Source organism: Bufo gargarizans, chromosome 6 (genome assembly GCF_014858855.1).
Source record: "Bufo gargarizans isolate SCDJY-AF-19 chromosome 6, ASM1485885v1, whole genome shotgun sequence".
NCBI lineage: Eukaryota > Metazoa > Chordata > Amphibia > Anura > Bufonidae > Bufo > Bufo gargarizans.
The window spans coordinates 137,021,921-137,046,228 of record NC_058085.1 but is presented as its reverse complement, the minus strand read 5'-3'; the positions used below and the strand labels follow the sequence as shown (position 1 = coordinate 137,046,228).

Here is a 24,308-nt window from a genome sequence, read left to right as displayed (position 1 = left end):
GCTACCTTGAAGGTACAAATTTGTGCCATCTCGGCCTGTCTCAACAGGCCATATTCCCGGGACCCACTCATCAAACGCTTCCTGAAGGGAGCGGAGAGACCAAAGCCTGCTATACTGAAACCCATTCCCCAGTGGGATCTTTCAGTAGTGCTCAGGGGGCTAGCATCTTCCCCCTTCGAGCCTTTGGAGGAGGTAGATTTCAAATATTTAACTTTAAAGTTGGCCTTTCTTCTGGCTATAGCCTCAGCCAAAAGAGTCTCTGAATTGCAGGCTTTCTCTGCAATTCATCCATACATTATTTTCTTACAGGACAGAGTGCTCCTGAAGTTTTTACCATACTTCAGACCTAAGGTGCCTACCTTTCAGAACATCAACCAGGTAATCTCTTTACCAGTTTTTTTTACAACCTCCTCCTCTGATACTCCAGCTAGAGATCCGCTGGATATTTCTAGATGCCTCCAGATCTATGTGGATAGATCCAGAGAGTTCAGGATAGATGAGAATCTCCTTATCCTGTTTGCCGGTAAGTCTAAAGGCCGTAAAGCGTCTAAAGCCACCATTAGTCGCTGGATCAAGGAGGCCATTAGGGAAGCCTTTGTCTCCCAATCCTTAGATCCTCCCGAGTTTGTGAGAGCCCATTCTACTAGGGCGGTCTCCACCTCGGTTGCGGAAAGAAGCCTTCTCCCCTTGGAGTTGATCTGTAAGGCGGCCTCCTGGAGCTCTGAGTCAACCTTCATCTCCCATTATAGGATAGATGCTAGGATGGCAGAGTTTTCGGCTTTTGGGCAGACAGTTCTTAGTTCTGCCAGGCATGAGGACCCTCCCTAGGGGTTTTATCTTGCTATCTCCCCATCTGTGCTGCTGGTAGGACGTAAGGGAATCGTTAATTTCTAACGATAATTTGTTTTCCCTTAGTCCTAACAGCAGCACACAAATATCCCTCCCTAAATACATCATACTTGTTAAAAACACGGTGGGCTGGGGGGTGATCTCCTCCCTTTCAGGGAGCTGAAGATCGTTTATTGGTTCTTGGGCTCATTAAAATTCCGCCGGTCCTACCAGTCCACAGGGGCAGTTAACCCCATCTGTGTTGCTGTTAGGACTAAGGGAAAACAAATTATCGTTAGAAATTAACGAATATATACTCAGCTTCTCCTGCTCTACAATATGGTGCCCTCAAATTGCATTGCATTATTTGGTGACAGGTCCTCTTTAATCTAGTCAGGCAGCAAATACGTATTAAGAGGTTGCGATTAAGCGTCCGCCGTGTTTACCAAGCCGTCAGCTATATTTTCTAAAGTGGTTGTCCAAGATTTTTATATTGATGGTCTATCCAACTCCTGGGCTGACCAACTGTTTGAGAAGGCCGATGTTCTCTGAGCGCTGCTGCCTCCTCACCGCTTACTGAGAACAGCTCCATACATTGTGTATCAGCTGTGTATCGCAGCCCAGGCCCATTTACTTGAATGGGACTGAGCTGTGCCTAGGCCATGTGACTGATGAATATTACGTCAATGGCCTAGGAAGAGGCCGCAGCACTCACTGGAGCATCACAACCTCTTCAAAAAGCTGATCAGGGTTTTTTGGAAGTCAGACCCCTACCAATCAGATATTGATGACCTATCCTGAGGAATATAAAAATCTCAGACAATCCCTTTAACGTCCCGTATAGCCATTTACATATTATTTTTATAATGAGAGCAGTACCGTACCTACAAAACTACATGTGTAACAAGTGAAGTCTTTTTCTACAAAATTCTGCTATTTTTCCTCCAGACCTGGCAATTTTGGATCATTTAAGACCAGGAAGTATGCATCAAACTTGATGTCTCATGGGACAGCACTTTGGTCTCCTCTGATTACAAGTCTAAGTGATTATATCAGCATGTTCTCTAGGCAATCCATTTCTTTCATACCCTTGTCAATCAACGTAAGTGCTCCTATTGTTACAACTCTTTTGCTTCCCGTTGGGTACAATTGCAGCATGCTGGCCCTCTGGGGAGGTGTGGTGGAAGTAGTTGAAGATGAGAGTGGTGACAGTGGCAATGAGGATGGTTGTAGCCCTCATGGTGGCTATTCCCTCTCCTTCTAATGCTCCTCAGGCCACATGTGCAGTGGTTGAGTGACACTACCTTTCTTCTCTTGGGGTATATTCATACTTTGTGGGGCTCCTGCCTGGGGGTGGCCGATGTGCCCTTGATATTAGATAAATAGGTACAAGGTAGGAGGGCCAGCGTAGGTAGGAGTCAGGGGGTACTGGTGGAGCCAATGATCAGACCTGATTGGTTGTAATAAATAAAGTTTCATTCTTTACTGCGGAAATAGAGGGAGGGAGTGTCATGAATGATGTTGCAGATAGCTGGAAGTTATGAATAAACGTCCGACTTGCTTGATCCCAAACTAAGGAGCATATAGGTGACCCCTATAAAACCCTAATAGCTCACCCTGACTGCTAAGCACATACAAGGGTCTCAAAGGTCGACGATTGTATGCCCACGTACCTAAGACTGTATGACACCTGAAAACCCTATATTAGTGAGGGGGCACGACCATGACAAGCATTACTTTATTGTCTCAGGAGCTCTAGGCAGATACATCCTTCCACTTGGCCTGCTCAACACAGTCTCTCTAACTAAAGGGAGGGACCAGCCTATCACCCAGGCAATTGCAGGAGAAAACGCTGTCATTTACCTATTTGTTATCCATACACAACGATTGGGGGATTCAACATGCACAAGTAAAAAGAGAACACTTTATAGCAAATATGCTTAGGCAATAAAGCACATTTAACTCTTTAGCAGTAATCCACTGGGTCACTGCACAATGAGACATGTAAAGGGAAGGAGACAGACACATAAAGCCCATTTTCCACATTGGCCATGTATGTTACATGAACTAATTGTATACATACATACAACTTTCTTCGAAGTTATGCATGCTCATACATTCTTGTAATTTGTAGAAATATATACACATTATGAACTGGAGGTGTTAAAGAGGGCCTGCCACCTCTGTAGATATGGCTACTGTAGTAACTACTTCCATTCCCCATGTAATAACAATTTTGGAGCATCTATTATGACTCCTTGTTGTGCCATTCCTGTATTATTTCTACTAGGAAGTTCATGAATGAATTGTCAGCAGCCTGCAGTAAAGGTACAAATGGGCGTTCCCAGTCAGCAGTGTGTCCCTGCACAGTCTGACACAGCAGCACTCATTGGACAGAGTCAGACACACCGGCTACTTGTAACATCCAGCAGTATCTTTACTACAGACTGCTGGCAATTTATTTGTAAACTTCTAGCAGGAATAATACAGGAATGGCAAAGCACAGAGTCATAGGGAAAGATGCTCCAAAATTGTTATTATATGCAGAATGCAGGTAATTACTAAAACAGACATATAAGTTATGGTGACAGGTCATATTTAAAACTGCAGTCCCTAGCTCTCAGTATACAGTAGGACAGTCAAATATGCAGGGCAGCAAAACTGTGTCTTCAGACTACAGAAAGTAAAATGTAAAATTTTAACTAGCTCTGGACTGCCTTTGGCGTCATTGTCACTATTAAACATGGTTCCCACTATGTTTATAGAATATCTATAGGATATGTCATAAATGTTCATATCTGATATGACCCCACTGATCTAAAGAAAAGGGGTCCTGTATTCACCATATGTAATAGACACATGAGAATGCTCGATCATCTCCTATAGACAGCGATGCAGACTCACCTATACACTGCAATCCATGCACACCTGACACTGTGTGGCCTTCATATAAAATCAATGGTCACCATTTTCTAAACAGACAAAAATCTACCTTCAACCTATTTATTGGTGAAAACCTTTGTCTCATACCATGTCGGCACTCTCAGAAGAGATTGACATAATGTCCCTTCTTAGCATTGGTCTGTCCCTGTCTATAATGCTTTGATTTTTCATTATTATCTGTCGGTGCTTTCTCTCTCTGGTGCTAGTGGCAGTGTTTGCAGATGAAGGCAGCCAAATGTGCAGCAGAAAATGTATTATGTAACTGTATCTCTCGGGAGGGAAACAACTGCAGAACCATAAGGAACCAGATGAGTAAGGGACCAAGGGAGATCCATGTCCTTCATATTTGCTGGATAAGCACTGTATTGGAGGTAAAGGTAAATCAGTCTCATTGGTGGTCCTATATGTCCTACGTAGACCTAATGTTGATAAATATACAGAGAATGGCTTCATAAACTTACTAGCTGCAGTGCCAATGAAAGTTGTGACTGTGTTGTATTAGTTACTTTTACTCCCACTGCGGCTTTGGTAAAGAAGGTTGTGATTCTGATGTTTCGCAATTGTTTGACAAGACATGCCCCGTCTATGGCACATTCTTGTCATCGAGTTAGATGGCCCCTACAGTTCCTTTGTGTATCCAGGCATTTTCTTAGATGTTTTACTTTTCTTTCATTATTGCGTGTTTTATTTGATTTTGTAGTTATCATTATATATGTCTCTCTAAGACATTTTACGTGGACGCCTGAGCCTTTGTGGCAATTATTACACCAGCAAAATTTTTATTTTAACTCTCCAGTGTGGTCTTATTTTTTGATCCTCCATGTACAGGTCAGACAAGGTGTTCTGCAGTTGAAAATAACTCTCTGGAAATCAGCTCCTGGGAGTCTCTGGGTTACCATAACATTAAGGTTTTACTTTCTCTGCTGCTTCCCTTGCTAACCCCAGAACCTCCTTATTAGAGAAGAGGCCAACATCTGGAAGACTGAATTGTCTGAAGTGTCTACATTTATGTTTTCCCTTGTCTGGACAGTCAGCCTTGTCTGCAGGTCAAGTTTGGGAGATATCTGTAGTCCTTGATTTGTTTCTACATTTATTGAGAATTTCTACAGAAGGTAGAACTACCTGAAGGGGATCATTTATGAATACAGAGCTGCTACCCCATTCCCTATGTGTACAAAAGAACATAGTGGCCAATGACGTACATGCCAAGAGCAGCAGAGATTCAAGTTACTGTAAACTCTTAGTAAATAATCCTTAGCTAAACTGAAATCTACAAGACTATGTGGATTTACCCAGCATTTACATAGACAAGTGTGTCTGTACCAGAGATTATACACATGCTGCTTACATGGACATCAGTGTATGTGCAGCGAGCCCCTGAGGAGCCGGTGTAGAGGATGGGAGCGGTAGTGACCCTCAGCCACGACGTACTCCCTCAAGCTCTTGCTTCGGTGCAGTGTAAAGGTGATTTAAAGACTCAGGCCAGAAGTAAAATAATAAGTCTCTCTTGTAGTACCGTACATCCAGCAGTAGGTGTTAGAGTAGGTCCCATCTGATTAGAAGCTTCCTTGACATCTGGTAGATGGGCCTGACATATTTTTGATCAATTATACAGTATGTGCTAAGAGCTTCTACCCCGCTTAATAGTAAGTATTGGCGTCATGTATTTGACCCTGTTCACACATTCACCTGTTCACCCAGTATTAGTGCATTTAGTAGTGTGCTGCTACTTTCTTCGTGTTTTTATATATATATATATTTTAGACCAATGAAAGGCATTTTAAGTAGACGGGTGCACTCCTGTATACCTGGCCATTAAAAGCAGGCATTGATTTGAATTATTTCAATGGGGTTCGCCTGGCCATGAAAACAGCTAAACAGAGGACATGTCCTATTTTTTGACAGCCACTATTCACTGGCCATTTAAAAAACAGACATGTGAATTGCCCCATAGACTGTAATAGTTCTTGAAATCGTCAGTGTTACAGCCTTTAAAAAAAAATTATGTTTTTCACTGTCATGTGCAAGTAACCCAAGGCTACATGCACATGAGAGTGGGAAAAAAACGGCCATTAAAATTTGACACACTGTCACTGTCAGTTTTTCATGGCCATTTTGAAAGAGTGTGTGCAGCATCATTCATTTTAACGGCCCTTAAAAACTGAGGCATTTCATTGGGTTTTTATTTATTCTGAACTCCTGGAGCACCTGTTTCCACCCTCTACATTCTACATAAACTGCCCTAACCAAAGTGACCTCCTGACAGATAAATGCAGTGGTCACTACTCTCTACTAATTCTTCTGGATCTCTCTGCAGCATTTGACACTGTAGACCACCATATCCTATTCAGCATACTTGGTTACTGTAACTCATTACTGATCGGTCTACCCTTCACCAGACTCTCTCCCCTGTCCAGTCTATCCTGAACGCAGAAGCCAGGCTACTCTATGTGTCTAAACACTACTCCGATGTCTACGCCCTGTGTCAGGCATTGCACTGGTTGCCCATACATTAAAGGATTCAATTTAAACTGTTAATTTTCACCCCCAAAGCTCTCCACAGTGCTGCACTCCCTACATATTCTCCCTCATCTCTGTCCACCGCCCTACCAGTGCTCTACAAATGATGTACGACTAACATCCACTGTAATCTGAACCTCCCGCTCCCATCTCTGAGCTTCACCAGTTCTTTGGAATGCCCTACCCCAAGCAATTAGGTTAATCCACAACATGCACAGTTTTAGGTGTTCCCTAAAACACATCTTTTTAGGTTGGCCTATTACAGCTCCTAATCAAACTCTTTTCCATTCATCCCCCTTTTAAAATCATTCTTCTGAACCTGATCCATCATCAAACATCCACACCCCATGCACTCAGAAGCACTACAGATATCGGCTAGTGACTGGCTAACGCAGCTTTATATCTGCTCCCCTATTTTGTCTAGATAGCTGGACCATTGTACAAAACAAGCACGTGTACCTTTTATCTCACCCCCATCTCCTCATAGATTGTAAGCTCTTGTGAGCAGGGTCCTCATTCCTATTGTTTTAATTTTTGACTTGTTTGTTGCTATGTAATGTGTAATTTAGTTTGTACATGAACCCTCTGATTGTAAAGCGATGCGGAATATGCTGGCGCTATAGAAATAAAGATTATTATTATTGAATTCCCACCCTAGAGTGGAATTTATTATGGGGGAATTTACCATTGCATACAGTATATGGCAGTTTTCTAGTAGTGTACAAAAGTCGCAAAGTTTAGAGCAAGTGGCTGTCTTATTTTGTTTGCAACAAATTGAACAAATGTTGTACACCAGTTCTTAAAGGGGTTTTCCAAGACATTATAACTGATTACCTGTTTTCTGAATAGGACATCAGTATCTGATCAGGGGGTCCGACACTCGGGACCCCTGCCAAATAGCTGTTTGAGAAGGCAGCAACACATGGAGTAGTACTGCGGCTTTCTCACAGCTTCTCCTAGGCCAGTGATGGCATGTTCATCGGTCACATGGCCTAGGGGCAGCTCAGCCCCATTAAAGTACCAAGTACAGCTGCTATACAATGAACAGATCTGTGTTGGTAAGCTGCTTGAAGACCTGTGAGCACCGCTGCCTTCTGAAACAGCTGATCGGCAGGGGTTCTGAGTGTTGGTAAGTTAAAAAATCCTAGAAAAACCTTTTAATTTCTGTGCTCTGGCAAACAGGTGCATTATTACGAAAGAGTCTACAGGTCCTTCTAAAAAAATTAGCATATTGTGATAAAGTTCATTATTTTCTGTAATGTACTGATAAACATTAGACTTTCATATATTTTAGATTCATTACACACAACTGAAGTAGTTCAAGCCTTTTATTGTTTTAATATTGATGATTTTGGCACACAGCTCATGAAAACCCAAAATTCCTATCTAAAAAAATTAGCATATCATGAAAAGGCTCTCTAAACGAGCTATTAACCTAATCATCTGAATCAACTAATTAACTCTAAACACCTGCAAAAGATTCCTGAGGCTTTTAAAAACTCCCAGCCTGGTTCATTACTCAAAACCGCAATCATGGGTAAGACTGGCGACCTGACTGCTGTCCAGAAGGCCATCATTGACACCCTCAAGCAAGAGGGTAAGACACAGAAAGAAATTTCTGAACGAATAGGCTGTTCCCAGAGTGCTGTATCAAGGCACCTCAGTGGGAAGTCTGTGGGAAGGAAAAAGTGTGGCAGAAAACGCTGCACAACGAGAAGAGGTGACCGGACCCTGAGGAAGATTGTGGAGAAGGACCGAGTCCAGACCTTGGGGGACCTGCGGAAGCAGTGGACTGAGTCTGGAGTAGAAACATCCAGAGCCACCGTGTACAGGCGTGTGCAGGAAATGGGCTACAGGTGCCGCATTCCCCAGGTCAAGCCACTTTTGAACCAGAAACAGCGGCAGAAGCGCCTGACCTGGGCTACAGAGAAGCAGCACTGGACTGTTGCTCAGTGGTCCAAAGTACTTTTTTCGGATGAAAGCAAATTTTGCATGTCATTCAGAAATCAAGGTGCCAGAGTCTAGAGGAAGACTGGGGAGAGGGAAATGCCAAAATGCCTGAAGTCCAGTGTCAAGTACCCACAGTCAGTGATGGTCTGGGGTGCCATGTCAGCTGCTGGTGTTGGTCCACTGTGTTTTATCAAGGGCAGGGTCAATGCAGCTAGCTATCAGGAGATTTTGGAACACTTCATGCTTCCATCTGCTGAAAAGCTTTATGGAGATGAAGATTTCATTTTTCAGCTCGACCTGGCACCTGCTCACAGTGCCAAAACCACTGGTAAATGGTTTACTGACCATGGTATTACAGTGCTCAATTGGCCTGCCAACTCTCCTGACCTGAACCCCATAGAGAATCTGTGGGATATTGGGAAGAGAAAGTTGAGAGACGCAAGACCCAACACTCTGGATGAGCTTAAGGCCGCTATCGAAGCATCCTGGACCTCCATAACACCTCAGCAGTGCCACAGGCTGATTGCCTCCATGCCACGGCGCATTGAAGCAGTCATTTCTGCAAAAGGATTCCCGACCAAATATTGAGTGCAGAACTGAACATAATTATTTGAAGGTTGACTTTTTTTGTATTAAAAACACTTTTCTTTTATTGGTCGGATGAAATATGCTAATTTTTTGAGATAGGAATTTTGGGTTTTCATGAGCTGTATGCCAAAATCATCAATATTAAAACAATAAAAGGCTTGAACTACTTCAGTTGTGTGTAATGAATCTAAAATATATGAAAGTCTAATGTTTATCAGTACATTACAGAAAATAATGAACTTTATCACAATATGCTAATTTTTTTAGAAGGACCTGTATACTGTGGTTGCACTGAATGTCAAAAGTCCCACACCAGGTGATAACTTTAGCGCATTTTGCACCATATCAGAAAAACTATAATAAGAAACCACAACACCTAAAACAATGGCTGACTGATGCATAGCATAACAAGCTAATATGGTAATTAAAGACATAAAAATCTAAATACGTGAACAATTCAAAGCACCCCATTTTACATATAAAAATAGGCAATAAAAAAAATTGCAAAAATTCACAAGCTATCAGAATATACAGATTTTTTTTCTAAAGTATTTAAACACGAGAAAAGCTATATGAACTTGGTATCACTGTAATCATCCTGACCAACGGAATAAAAGTACCATCATTTTTACTGCATAGTGTAAAAAGGAAACCCATAAAAAAGTGGTAGAATTGCGTTTTTCTTCCTATTTCCTGCATCCTAATACATCGTATGGAATATTTAATGATGTCATTAGAAAGTACTACTTGTCCCCAAAAAAGTAAGTCTTCATATGACTGTGTAGGGGGTGCAGGGAGTAAAAAATAAAAATAAAAATGAAAACGGCTGCATCGGGAAACAGTTAAGACATCTTGACATGTTTCAAATGTGCTGGTTAAAATGCATGTGTAAAGTAAGAAATATGTCCTTCAATGAACACCATTGTGCCTTGTCTAGTTATTTGCGCTATTTGATAAATGTATTTTTGTGCCTTTTATACTTATTAGAAAGGTTTCATCAGTTTCTATACAACCAAGTGACTTGAGTGGACTCTTTTAAAATGTCGCAAGTGATAAATATTGCTAAAAATGTAACTCCGCCCACAAATCAAAGTGCCAGGAATGGCACAAAACACAGAAAAAATGTGGCAAACACTTCCTAAATTTGTCGCATTTCCCAAGTCACAGAAAACCCCCCAGCTAAAACACTCCATTTTCTGATGCAAAGCCTTTCTTACTCCCTCAGTATTGCCAGAGTCAGCATTATGACAAGTTTATGAAAATGTCACACAAATTTGATAAATCTGTTGCATCTTCAAATGTGTCTAGGGATTTTCCTTAAATTTTCACCATCCGCCTACTGGAGTGAGATTGTGTAGTAACTCTGGCCAAACGGCAACCCATGTCTAATTTTCACTTCACTTTTACTGATCGACATGCATGAAGAAAATGGTTTTAGTTTCTGGTGCACATGGTTATCCCATGAGTAATGTAAAACATGAAAATCAGATATCATATAGTACATGACAATCTATTTCTAAGGCCCCTTTCACACGGGCGAGTTTTCCACGCGGGTGCAATGCGTGAGGTGAACGCATTGCACCCGCACTGAATCAGGACCCATTCATTTCTATGGGGCTGTTCACATGAGTGGTGATTTTCACGCATCACTTGTGCGTTGCGTGAAAATCGCAGCAAGCTCTATTTTGTGCGTTTTTCACTCAACGCAGGGCCCATAGAAGTAAATGGGGCTGCGTGAAAATCGCAAGCATTCGCAAGCAAGTGCGGATGCGGTGCGATTTTCACGCACGGTTGCTAGGAGACAATCGGGATGGAGACCCGATCATTATTATTTTCCCTTATAACATGGTTATAAGGGAAAATAATAGCATAGTACAATAGCGCTAGAGGGGTTAAAAAATAAATAAAAATTTACTCACCTTAATCCACTTGATCGCGCATCCCGGCCTCTCTTCTGTCTTCTTCTTTGCTGTGTGCAGGAAAAGGACCTGTGGTGACATCACATGGTCCATCATGAAGAAGTTTGGGTACCAAACATGCCGATTTTTCTCACGCGTGTGCAAAACACATTACAATGTTTTGCACTCGCATGGAAAAATCGTGCATGTTCCCGCAACGCACCCACACCTTTTTCCAAAACCCCCGTGTGAAAGAGGCCTAAGGGCTCAAGCTCACGAACATGTGCCGCCCGTTCCGTGCATTGGGGACCACAAATTGCATAGGTCTAGAAAGATCCCACTGAATGCTTTGCTTCGGGTGTGTCCTTTCTGCTACAGCTCTCTCCCTGTTAGGACTTACGCACATGACTGTATTTTTAGTCCGCGTCTGATCCACATTTTTTGCAGATCGCCTATGGACACATTCATTTCTATGGCTCTGCAAAAAAGGCAGAGAGCACACGAATGTCACCCATGTGCTGTCTGCGACTGGGCCGCAAATTATAGAACCTGTCTTCTTCTTGTCCATTTTGCAGACAAGAATACGCTTTTTGACAGTGGGTCTCGTGAAAATTGCGAGAGGCGCACGGAGTGCATCTGTATTTTGTGGATCCATGATTTACAATACTAAATTCTCAATTACATCCAAATATAAAAGTATTCAGATCCAGGTGCTGTTTGATCAATATGTAGAATGTTTTTCGTGGGACATCCCCATTTATAAATATGTCCTGCGGCTAATAAGACATTTTTGGAGCGAAATGTGCCAGAAAAAAAGGCGCAATCACCATGATAAATGTGTCCACAACCATACCTTCCTTTTCTGTGTAGCTGAAAGCACTTCTTTGTTCCCTGTATCAGCCATATAACATATAACTGCATGGTCCGGGTACAAATTCCCTTTGACATCCCATAAGCTGCTGTGGTGTGCAATAGTTTCACAGGATGCCTATACAGGACATTATAGCTGGGAAGTCATTGAAGAGGTGGAGATTACAAAAAAGGGTCTTTTATTTTTCTGGAAACAGTGCCACCATTGCCTGTAGACTGTGACTGGCCTTGCAGCTCATACCCATTCATTCGACTCATAATTTTTTTAATCTCGCGGCTGCCAAACCCAGTATATGTATGAGAAAGTAATGCAGACAGACAACATATATTCTTCTCTCACTCACAATATTGCTTTATTTGCCTGTGATTGATTATGCATTCTGTGTAACAGTCCATTGTCAGGGCAAATAGCATAGAAGATGTGTGCACCTATTTCTGGATATGTTACACCTATGTATTTACATGCATAGAGCTGCATACTGTCTTTCAACCTTTAGGGGGCACTGCTCTGTTTCATATATAAGATTCAGGATGTGCGGACCAGCCTCTCACAAGTTAGATTCTCTGCTGCCTTTCTGCTTTGCCTCAGCAGCCTTCACCCTTTCTCGTAATCTTCTTCTTTCCAGCTCTCGTTCTTCTGTCCCTGTCCGTCACTGCAGCTGCTTCTCTCTCTTCTTCCCACTTTAATCCTCTTCTCTTTAAGTATTCACATTTACCTGCTCCCCCTCCTGTTCTCTGCCCTACCCACCTTCTTATCCTGCTCATACAATTCCTTTTCCACTCTATTCTTAATCATTGCTTTCTCCGCCGTTCTGTCACATATTATCCATTCACTTTTTTGTGTCACACATTTCTCCTGGCTCTTGCATTTTTGTACTCATTCCTCTCAGAGATCCATTTTCTTTCTTTTTTCTTCTATTTGCATATTATTTCCCTGCAAGTTCTATCAACTTCTCACCCGTCTTTATATTTGATCGCTTTTTCTCACTTTTGTCTTCTTTTATCCTTCCTAGTGTTGCTCGTCCGTCTGCTTCTATTTTGTTCCCTAGTCTCTGCATTTTTCTTTTACCACATTACTTGTGGTGACTTCTGTAAGACTACCTATCCCCTTCTTTTCTGGAGGGGCCACTTCACCTCTCCCCCACAACATTCGGCACCATAGCTCCCCCCAGCCGCGCAACACCCCGTCCCTTGGCCCCATTTGGCCTTGGGAGGAAGACATTGGTGGCAGTGGCTATTGGCGTTGTGATGGTTCTAATATTGGTCATCCTAATTCCAGTGTTGGTCAACTCAGTGGGCTCTGATGGCCACTATGAAATGTTGGGCACCTGCCGGATGGTTTGCGACCCCTACCTCAGCAAAGCAGGGGCAACCACCACTAGTACGAGCATCAGAGCCGGGACTGGAGCAGAACCCTTAAGTGACAGAGGACAACAAGCTCCATCAACTTTAGTGCAAGGTCCTCAGGGCAAAGCAGGACGTCCTGGCAAACCTGGTCCACCTGGAGAACCCGGGCTACCAGGTCCACCCGGACCACAAGGGCCACCAGGAGAACGAGGAGAACCAGGGAAACCTGGACCACCTGGCTTGGCAGGAGGAGGTGTGAATGGTGCCATAAGTACAGCCACATATACAACCATTCCCCGTGTGGCCTTCTATGCTGGTTTGAAGAACCCCCATGAGGGTTATGAGGTCCTCAAATTTGATGACGTGGTCACCAACCTTGGGAACAACTACGATGCGGCAAGTGGGCGGTTCAGCTGTACAGTACCGGGCACTTACTTTTTTACCTACCATGTCTTAATGAGAGGTGGAGATGGCACCAGTATGTGGGCGGACCTCTGCAAAAATGGCCAGGTGAGTGTGCAACAATGGATTATTTATAATTATTTTGTCAAAATTGTAATCACAAAACAGTAATTACAGCAATATAAATAGATACATTTATAAACTTTAAGTAATCACATTACTTTCCCTGAGTTTTAAAATACACAAATAACTTCTTTTGCAAAGCTATATATATATATTTCACAAAATCACAATTATTATAAGACAATAATTACATAGCAATACGATATATAAATATTGTCTAAATAATAATTGCATAGAAAACTCATAATTCTACATTTTTACAAATGACAAAATATTTTCTGTCACTTAGAATATAGATGATAAGACAATAATTTCTGAATAATAAACACAATATAAAATGAGCACTGCGCTGTGTATTTGTCACGCTAGATGCCTTTTCTTTTCACTTTCTTTCCACTGGGAACCTGAATAAACTGAAAATATTCATTTGAAATCTGCACTAAGCTGTGGATGTTCTGTAGGGTTTTATGAGTTTTTCTCTATTCAACTTCCAAAGTGAATTAAGTGATGTATAGTGTAAAGAGTTTTGTGAGAGGAAAAAAAAGAAAATATCAAGGAGAGGATAGGGATATTTCCGAAATTGTAATGGATCCTTTTGAATAAAATCTTCGTCTATTCTAGAACTTCCGCAGAATCTTCATATGAGAAGCTCAAGTGAAGATTCTGCACTTGAAGATTGACACTATCATTATTAATTAACGTGGAAAAAACAGCTAGCCTAGAGGGGAAATGTGCAATAAAGATTTACTAAGCAGGCTATGAACTTACATGGGCCAGCTACATTGTGGCTGTCAAAAAGGTTTTTTTTACTCATCAGCATAATGTGCTGTGAACCCCGTAAACATACATGTTCTTATTACCCTATTACTATTACTATCCCAACATTGATTGATGCAGATTTTTTTTAGCAGCAGAAACAATGGTCACAATGGGTGACTTATTAAATAGAACGCCTTAGGGACAGCGCTTATCCCTTCTTCAACGTTTAAACGTTAAATCACCCACAGACAAGGGCGAGATAGCTCAGTGGAGCAGGGAAAATTAGTTTACCCAGAGGAAGTGAAAAACTAGGTGCCTAAAGAAAGGTAGACAGTTAGCACATGGTGGGAAAAAGATCTCGACTAGACAAGCAGAGAGGAAACATATCTGGAAAAAGTATTGTCAAGGACATGTGAAGCATCATCAAGAACATCTTACAGTTTAAACAAGAGATATTTAGGTGATGACAAGGAAGAAGATACTAAATATATACCGATAGAGTCCTCAAAGAAGCTGGACTAGAACAGAAAAAATGGACAGTAGTCCAAATCCAACGGTTAAAATTATGTTTTATGGATGTTCCAGCTAGTGGAAAGAAGGATCTGTATTAGCTGGACTAAGTAGAGGAGGAGGCAAAACATGTCAAGCATTAATGATAGCTAGCCAAGTGTAGAAGATGTAGGACATCATGAGGACAAAGCTACAAACAGATGGACAGGTAGTTGACGAATATATAGATAGACACTGAGAAGGTTCAGGCTCCTGATGACAGAAAAATAGACTTTTGAGGTGAGAATGAGACCTGGTCCAAAATACATGAATATACTCAGTCATAGAAGACAAGTGCTGGCCATACATGGTATGATTTTTCTAAAATTGTTTAATTTTGAGTAATTTCAGGAAATAAGTTACCTAATATGTGGTATTGTTTATCTTTTTGGGCGATTGGTCATTTGTTTCACCAGCTACCTTAGTGATCACAGCCCAAAAAGGAAAAATGATCACCGCTGTCTATGAAAATCATGCGAACAAACACAAAAAAATGCACTACCATGGCAATCTCCAAAGGAAGGTTTAGAATAGAGGGGTAAATATTGTAATGGATAGTTACTTATTGCCCATAGAGATCATGACACCAGAGGATCAAAATACTTGTGAACTGCATAAAAACAAAGCACACAAAAGTCTAGTACTATATTTCCCAATACAGTATTCAAAATTCTATACACCTAATTTCCCAAAGGGGAAGGCAGATATTTTATTATGGTTGGGACATTATTGTATTTACAATGAGGTGAATAAATTCCCATTTGTAATTCTTCTCCTAATCAGTACTTTGTTAAAAAGAAAACAATAAAATGCAAATTATGCTAGTTCAAAGAACACAAAAGTACAAGGACAGAACTAGAACATGAAAGGAACTGAGTGGATAGTAGAGACATCTAACACAAGGATACAAAGAGATCCATTACTAAGACAAGAACTAGTCAAAAGTAGGGCAAAAATATTTAGTCCTATAGAGTAGAAGGATTTATTGCAGAGAATATTCCTACTGAAGAAAGACCTGGGAATCTGAGTACATATAGAGACAACACCATAATGAGAAACTAAAAGGAGATGACGCAAATGGATGTAAAGACAAAAAGAACAGTGGTAGAGTGAACCACTCACGGGGAGGGTTATGAAGAAGAAGAGAAGGAGAGGTTGCATCATAATGATAGGCAAGAAGGGTTTGCCAAACTCAGGAAAAAGATATTGGGGCTCATTTACTATCAGATATATGGCAGTTTTCTGGCATATATATCTGTTGCGCCACAATCTGTGACTTTTCCCTATTCATGCAGGTCTAAAAAAGGGGGCTTGGGCGGTGAAGGGGATGGGCTGGCAGGCCCGTCTCATTTACCATTTTCTATGCCTGTTTTAGGTGTAAAAAAAGGTTCTAAATCTATGCCAGCAAGGAAGCTGGCGTAGATTTAGACTGGTGATGGATGCACTGGGGGACTGGGGCACCTCTACATAACTTCGGCAGATCCACCACCAGTTCAGGGGTTATTAAGAACGGCGTCTAAAACATCTGTCCTAATAAATGGCCCCCATAGTTCTTTATGGCTCTAAAGAAGATTTTGAAATGAGCAAATAATGTCATAGTGAATAACCGGGCAACATGATGGACCTTGAGAACCAACCATGAAACAACAGAGCCTAGCGAGGGGCAGTGGAGACTTAGCACCTATTAATCATAGGTGCTGGTTGAACAGGCAGATATGATTCACGGGATTGGAGAGAAAACCCAGTAAGGAGTAGTCATGGTTGTCTTATATTAAGACTAAAATGAGCCAATGTGGGCTAAATGAAGAACTAGCTTATACTTAATCAGGGGTGATATAACATTTATGAGATAGTTTGGAAGAGTTCTAGTCAAGTTAAGGCAATTTGAACCAGTCTATAATATGTGTGCTAAGACAGGGAAAGATAGCCAGTGTCAGGATAGGATTAGGTAGAAAAATGTAAAGAGGACTAGTTCAGTAGCTATTTCCCAATTAGCGCTATCACTGATAGTAGTAGTAGGATGTTTTTAGAAGAGACAATGCTAGCTTCAATGAGACAGGAATCCTGATGATTGGTGAATGTGATGATGATCCTGGATCCTGGATATATAATGTTAGGCTCATAACAATTTTTCCTCAGTGATCCAACTGAAAAACATTAAAGTAGCAACAACCAATGTATACAAGTATGCAATATGATCCTGGATCCTGGATATATAATGTTAGGATGGTAACAATCGGCCTCCAGATTGCACCATTTTACTCTTTGCCTCCTGTCTCTAGGATGGTTAACAGTGTAACAGAAAAACCATCAATTACAGCACTTGAATATCTTTAGCAGGTCAGGTCATTATTAGGTCTAATGGATCGGATCATATTGCATACTTGTATACATTGGTTGTTGCTACTTTAATGTTTTTCAGTTGGATCACTGAGGAAAAATTGTTATGAGCCTAACAGGGGATAAGAATCCACATACTCCTAGAGGCAGCTAACCAGCTGATGTGAGGCCCAGCAAGGCCAACAAATGTGGGAAGAGTAAGGGTCAATGATCCTAATGGTGACAATCTGAGGTGACACAAGATGATGACATCATGTATCCTATACCCAGTGCAGTTCTCCTCTGTTTAAAGGCCAGACAAGGGTTTTGATTTTAGACACTCAAGATTATCAGGAATGAAGCGCCAGGGAGAGCTATAGAAAGCATACAGAAATAGGTAGATGTATGAGAGGCAGTTATGGATGGATGTATAGATATTAGATATTAGATAGGTAGAATGTAGGCTAGGGTTCCAAAGTTGTATCGGTACAGTCCTGAGGTATGATAAAATCTCAGCATAAGGGCTCATTCACACAACCGTGCTGTGTTTTGCGGTCCGCAGATTGCGGATCCGCAAAACACGGATGCCGCCTGTGTGCCTTCCACAATTTGCGGAACGGAACAGACGGCCCATTATAGAAATGTCTAGACAAGAATAGGACATGATCTATAATTTTTGCGGGGCAATGGAACGTAGCAATGGCCCCATTGCATCTTTTGCGTCCCCATTGAAGTGAATGGGTCCGCACCCAAGATCGGATGCGGATCCAAACCACATTTGCGGCTCGGATGCGGGACCAAACCACATTCGTGTGAATGAGCCCTAACTGTGAGTCGTCCCCATTCTCAATGTTTTCCTATTAGGAGAAATGTTATCACAAGCAATCACAATTTTTGCTATTGTCACATATCACCTCTTTTAATCTCAATAAAAAACATTGAGGTAATGCTGGAATTTTATCAAGACTCAATACATATTTGATAGATATATAAAACTATATATGATGTGATATATAGATGTGAGATAGTATTCAGTAAGTAGGTATAAGATAGATAGATAACAGGTAGATAGATTCGACAAAGATACATAGAAGAGAAGGATAGATATACATGTAGATGTGAGAGAGAGAGAGATAGATAGATGAGATGGATACATAGAATATGATAGATATACAGAGATACTGTAGATATAGATAATAGAATTATTATAGAAAGAATGAGATAAAAACCTCTTAAAAACTTTCCAAATAACGAGAGCTAGGAATAGTTAGGCCTCTTTCACACGGGCATTGTGGGAACATGCGCGATTTTTCCGTGCGAGTGCAAAACATTGTAATGCGTTTTGCACGTGCGTGAGAAAAATCAGCATGTTTGGTACCCAAATCCGAACTTCTTCACAGAAGTTCGGGCTTGGGATCAGTGTTCTGTAGATTGTATTATTTTCCCTTATAACATGGTTATGAGGGAAAATAATAGCATTCTGAATACAGAATGCATAGTACAATAGCGCTGGAGGGGTTAACATTTTTTATAAAATTTAACTCACCTCAATCCACTTGCTCGCGCAGCCTGGCTTCTCTTCTTTGTTGTGTACAGGAAAAGGACCTGTGGTGACGTCACTCCAGTCATCACATGGTCCATCACATGATCTTTTACCGTGGTGATGGATCATGTGATGGACCATGTGATGACCAGAGTGACGTCACCACAGGTCCTTTTCCTGTACACAGCAAAGAAGAGAAGCCGGGCTGCGCGAGCAAGGGGCCTTAGGGTGCATTCAGACAACCATATTTCTGGGTCCGCATCTGTTCATTTCAATGGGGCCACAAAAAATGCGGACAGACAACCGTATTTCTGGGTCTGCATCTGTTCATTTCAATGGGGCCACCATGTGCTGTCCGCATCCGTAGTTTTGATCCGCGGCCCCACAAAAAATTTAGGGCATTTCTATATAGGTCTGGCCATGTGAGTTCAGCAATGTAGCCTTATGGTTACAGCTACCCACTGTCCCTCACCGGTTCTACTCCTACAATGACTTTATATACAGTATGTAGCTTATGTATCTGCAAAGCATTGGCTGGTTTTGGAAGAAACTCTTATTTACCCAGATGTGGCAAATATATAACACCTTGTCTGAAACCCACAGAATAATAGCACTAACTCCTCGGCCACAGTGCTAGCTATCAATCTGTTTTAATGACAGAAGATATTAGATATTCTGCAGTGAAGGAAGTTGAAGCTTTGTTCTATAGGTCTGAAGTAATAGGCTTCTGTCTGCTAATAGAATTGTGATCTCTAAACCCCTGTAAGTTCGGCTTCCCACCAATAATTCTCAATTTATCCTGGTTGTTCCCTGGAGAATGGCAGCAAAATCCATAAGCAGCAGCATAACAATTATTCCAGCAAGAATGGAAAACAAAAAGAAAGATCTTGGAACTGAGGAGAAGCAAGAGAATCCTTTTTAAGGTTTCAATATGCACCCTGCAAAATGGTAAAACCCTAAAATCCATTCACTCATGTTCCTTGGAGAGTCCCCAGAGCAACTCATGTTTCAGTGATAAAGCATCTACTGAATGTAGATGCCAAAATGGAACAACTTCTCCAAAGATAAAATGAAACTTTGGGCACCTGTAATTAATAAAAAATGGCAATGTGTAGAGCGGTGGATAAATCTGACGTAAGTCGTGACTCACTGACATGAGAATAAAATAAGATTTTAGAGAATCACATAGTACTGACTAGAGATGAGCGAAGTGCATTTTTTTGTAAGTAGTGGGTGCAATGATAGGGAACTGCAATAGCCCCACCCCCATCATTGTACCCCTAAGATGCCGCGTTCATACATGATTGCGGCATCTGAGACTAATAATACAGTGCAAAATTAACAGGAAAAAATTTTTCATCATACTTACCGCCTCCATTTGCTGACGACGGGCTGGCCGCCGCTCATCTCGCTTGAAGATCTTGGGCGGCCCGAGATGCCGTCATCACGCTGGCCTCCGTGGTGACGTATGACGTCGCCACGAACAGGATTAAGGCCAAGATCTTCAATCAAGATGGTGGCGGCTGGCCCGTCACGAGAAAATAGAAGAGGTAAATATGATTTTTTTTTTGTTTTTTTTTTAACACTATTTCAGATTAAATCGATTCACTACCACGAAGCACAAGAAAATTCGGCTTCGCGGTGAATCAAATTTATCCTGAAATTCAGATCGAATTCCACTTTGTTTGTTTGCTCATCTCTAGTACACACCAACTCTATCTAAAAAGATATCCCATATACCTAACCCACCCACTAGGGAGATAAAGAAAGAAGGGTAAACACATTTCTACCTACTGTAATATCTATCTATCTATCTATTTTTCTATCGATCTATCTATCTATTATATATCTCATATCCTCATATCTATTTCATATCCTCATACAGTCATGTGAAAAAATTAGGACACCCTTTGAAAGCATGTGGTTTTTTGTAACATTTTTAATAAAAGGTTATTTCATCTCCGTTTCAACAATACAGAGAGATTAAAGTAATCCAACTAAACAAAGAAAACTGAAGAAAAGTCTTTTCAAGATCTTCTGTAAATGTCATTCTACAAAAATGCCTATTCTAACTGAGGAAAAAGATAGGACACCCTTGCCCCTAATAGCGAGTGTTACCTCCTTTGGCTGAAATAACTGCAGTGAGACGGTTCTTGTAGCCATCTACCAGTCTTCGACATCGGTCTGAGGAAATTTTACCCCACTCCTCAATGCAGAACTTTTTCAGCTGTGAGATGTTTGAGGGGTTTCTTGCACGTACAGCCCTTTTCAAGTCACCCCACAGCATCTCAATGGGATTCAAATCTGGACTTTGACTTGGCCATTCCAGGACTCTCCATTTCTTCTTTTTCAGCCAATCTTTGGTTGATTTACTAGTATGTTTTGGGTCATTGTCATGTTGCATGGTCCAGTTCCGCTTCAGCTTTAATTTTCTAACTGATGGTCTCACATGTTCTTCAAGCACCTTCTGATACACAGTAGAATTCATCGTGGATTCTATGATGGTGAGCTGACCAGGTCCTGCTGCAGCAAAGCAGCCCCAAACCATGACACTTCCACCTCCATGCTTCACAGTTGGTATGAGGTTCTTTTCTTGGAATGCTGTGTTTGGTTTACGCCAAACATGTCCTCTGCTGTTGTGTCCAAATAATTCAATTTTGGACTCATCTGTCCAAAGAACATTATTCCAGAAGTCCTGGTCTTTGTCAACTTTATCTCTGGCAAATGTCAGTCTGGCCTCGATGTTTCTCTTGGAAAGCAAAGGTTTCCTCCTTGCACACCTCCCATGCAAGTTAAACTTGTACAGTCTCTTTCTGATTGTAGAGGCATGTACTTCTACATCAACAGTAGCCAGAGCCTGCTGTAGTTCTCGAGATGACACTTTAGGGTTTTTGGAGACCTCTTTTAGCATCTTGCGGTCTGCTCTTGGGGTGAACTTGCTGGGGCGACCAGTCCTGGGCATGTTGGCAGTTGTTTTGAAAGCCCTCCACTTGTAGACTATCTTCCGGACAGTGGAATGGCTGATTTCAAAATCTTTTGAGATCTTTTTAAATCCCTTCCCAGACTCATAGGCTGCTACAATCTTTTTTCTGAAGTCCTCTGACAGCTCTTTTGCTCTCACCATGGTGCTCACTCACACTTCAACAGTCAGGAGCACACCAAACTAAATGTCTGAGGTTTAAATAGGGCAAGCCTCATTCAACATGCAGAGTAACGATCTACTAATTATGTGCACCTGGTGTGATATACCTGTGTGAGATCTGAGCCAATTTAAGAGGGAATACATGTGAGGGTGTCCTATCTTTTTCCTCAGTTAGAATAGGCATTTTTGTAGAATGACATTTACAGAAGATCTTGAAAAGACTTTTCTTCAGTTTTCTTTGTTTAGTTGGATTACTTTAATCTCTCTGTATTGTTGAAACGGAGATGAAATAACCTTTTATTAAAAATGTTACAAAAAACCACATGCTTTCAAAGGGTGTCCTAATTTTTTCACATGACTGTATCTATCTATCTATCTATCTATCTATCTATCTCATATTTATATATCATCTATCTATTCTACCTATCATCTTTTTATTATCTATCTATCTATCTATCTATCTATCTATCTATCTATCTATCGATTCTATCTATCTATCTAATCATCTACCTAGCAGGAGACTCTTTGAGTTAAATAATAACAGTGACAGCAGGGCACCCCAGAGAGAAGCCAGGGATTGTTCCTAGGTGTCCCTGCCTTCTAAATCGTTGTATACACAGCGCTCAACGAGCAGTGGGTATGCAGATCAGGAAGCGCTTATGGGGGACACAAAGTGTAAAATAAAAAAATAAAATAGACATATTTGGTATCACTGCATCTGCAACGACCGGCTCTATAATAATATCATATGACCTACCCCATCAGGTGAACGCCGTAAAAAAAATAAACATTGCGCCAAAAGAGATTTTTAGTGAGCTCACCTGCCAAAAAGCAAAATGTTAATCAATCAAATAGTTGTAGGTACCCCAAAATGGTAGCATTAAAAACGTCACCTCATCCCGCAAAAAAAAATGAGCCCCAACACAAGACCAGAAAAATAAAAAAATATGGCTCTACGAAAATTGCAACACAAAAACATGATTTTTTTTCAAAAAATGCTCTTGTTGTATAAAATGTAAAAAATTAAATAAAAAATGTACCCCAAAATGGTAGCAATAAAAACCTCACGCCCTCACACAAGACTATAGCCAGGAAAAAATAAATAAATATGGCTCTAAGAAAATGGCAACACAAAAATATTTTTTTTTTTTCAAAAAAAAAATGTATTGTGTAAAACGTAAAAAAAACAAAAAACTAGACATATTTGGTATCGTTGCGCCGTAATGCCTGGATCTATAAAAATATCACATGATCTACCCCATCAAGTGAACGGTGTAAAAAAATGTTTTAAAAATGACACCAAACTGCTTTTTGGGAACTTCACCTCCCAAAAATGAGATAAAAAGCAACCAGAAAGCCAAATGTACCCCAAAATGGTGCCAATAAAATCTAAAGCTTGTTTCACATAAAATAAGCCCTCACGCAGCTAATTCAACAAAAAAAAAAAAAGTTATTGCTCTTAAAATCTATGACAGAAAATTCCATGTTAGAAAATCCAGATGCCACTCCTTCCCTTCTGAGCCCTGGCATATACCCAAATAACAGTTTACGACCACAATTGGGGTGTTACTGTATTCAGGAGAATATGGGTAGCAAATTGTGGAGGGATATTCTCTGCTCTACCATATGGCGCTTCTTCCCTTCTGCGCCCTGCCGGTTGCCCATGCAGCGGTTTACGGCCACATATGGGGTGTTTCTGCAAACTGCAGAATCAAAGTAATAAATATTGACGTTTGTTTTGTTGTTAACCTTAGATGTGTTCCAGGAAAAATTGATTAAAATGGAAAAGCTGCAAAAAAAAGTGACATTTTGAAATTTCACCTCTATTTTGCTTTAATTCCTGTGGAATACCTAAAGGGTTAACATTTCTAAAACCAGTTTTGAATAGATTGAGGGGTGCAATTTCTAAAATGGGGTCATTTATGGGTTGGTTCTAATATGTAAGCCCCACAAAGTGACTTCAGAACAGAACTGGTCCTTAAAAAAGTTGACTTTGGAAATTTTCTTAAAAATTTCAAAAATTGCTTTTAAAATTCTAAACCTTCTAATGTCCTAAAAAAATAAAATGCATTACTAAAATGATGCCAACATAAAGTAGACATATTGGGAATGTTAATTAATGAATATTTCATGAGGCATTACTATCTATCTTTAAAGCAAAGAGATTCAAATTACAAAACAGTAAATATTTTCACATTTTTGTTAACTTTTGGATTTTTTATAAATAAAGGTAAAACATATCGACTCAAATTTACCATTAACTTGAAGTAAAATGTATCACAAGAAAACAGTCTCTGAATGGTTTGGATAAGTAAAAGCGTTCCAAAGTTATTACCACATAAAGTGACACATGTGGGATAAATGGCCTGGTCTGGAAGTGGTTAAATGGGCTGTGCTTGGCTGTTTCCGTCAGCCCCATTGACTTTGAATGAAGTTGCAATAACTGCCACTCCACTGAAGCTTCTCCCTGCACTGCCCCATGTGCTGCCTTCTGTTACCTTCCTCCACAAGCTACTAGTATCTGTGG

The 24,308-nt window shown here is 40.8% G+C and overlaps 1 protein-coding gene across 1 annotated transcript in view; it reads left to right on the top strand.

Annotated features, from left to right (window-relative positions):
* Positions 1-12,170: 12,170 nt before the first annotated feature.
* C1QL1 (complement C1q like 1) overlaps positions 12,171-24,308 on the top strand; it is a 92,141-nt gene continuing 80,003 nt past the window's right edge. Inside the window, exon 1 of the mRNA XM_044298364.1 lies at positions 12,171-13,454. Coding sequence (XP_044154299.1) covers positions 12,846-13,454 — 609 coding nt within the window. The 5' untranslated portion in view covers positions 12,171-12,845. The remainder of the gene's footprint in view (positions 13,455-24,308) is intronic.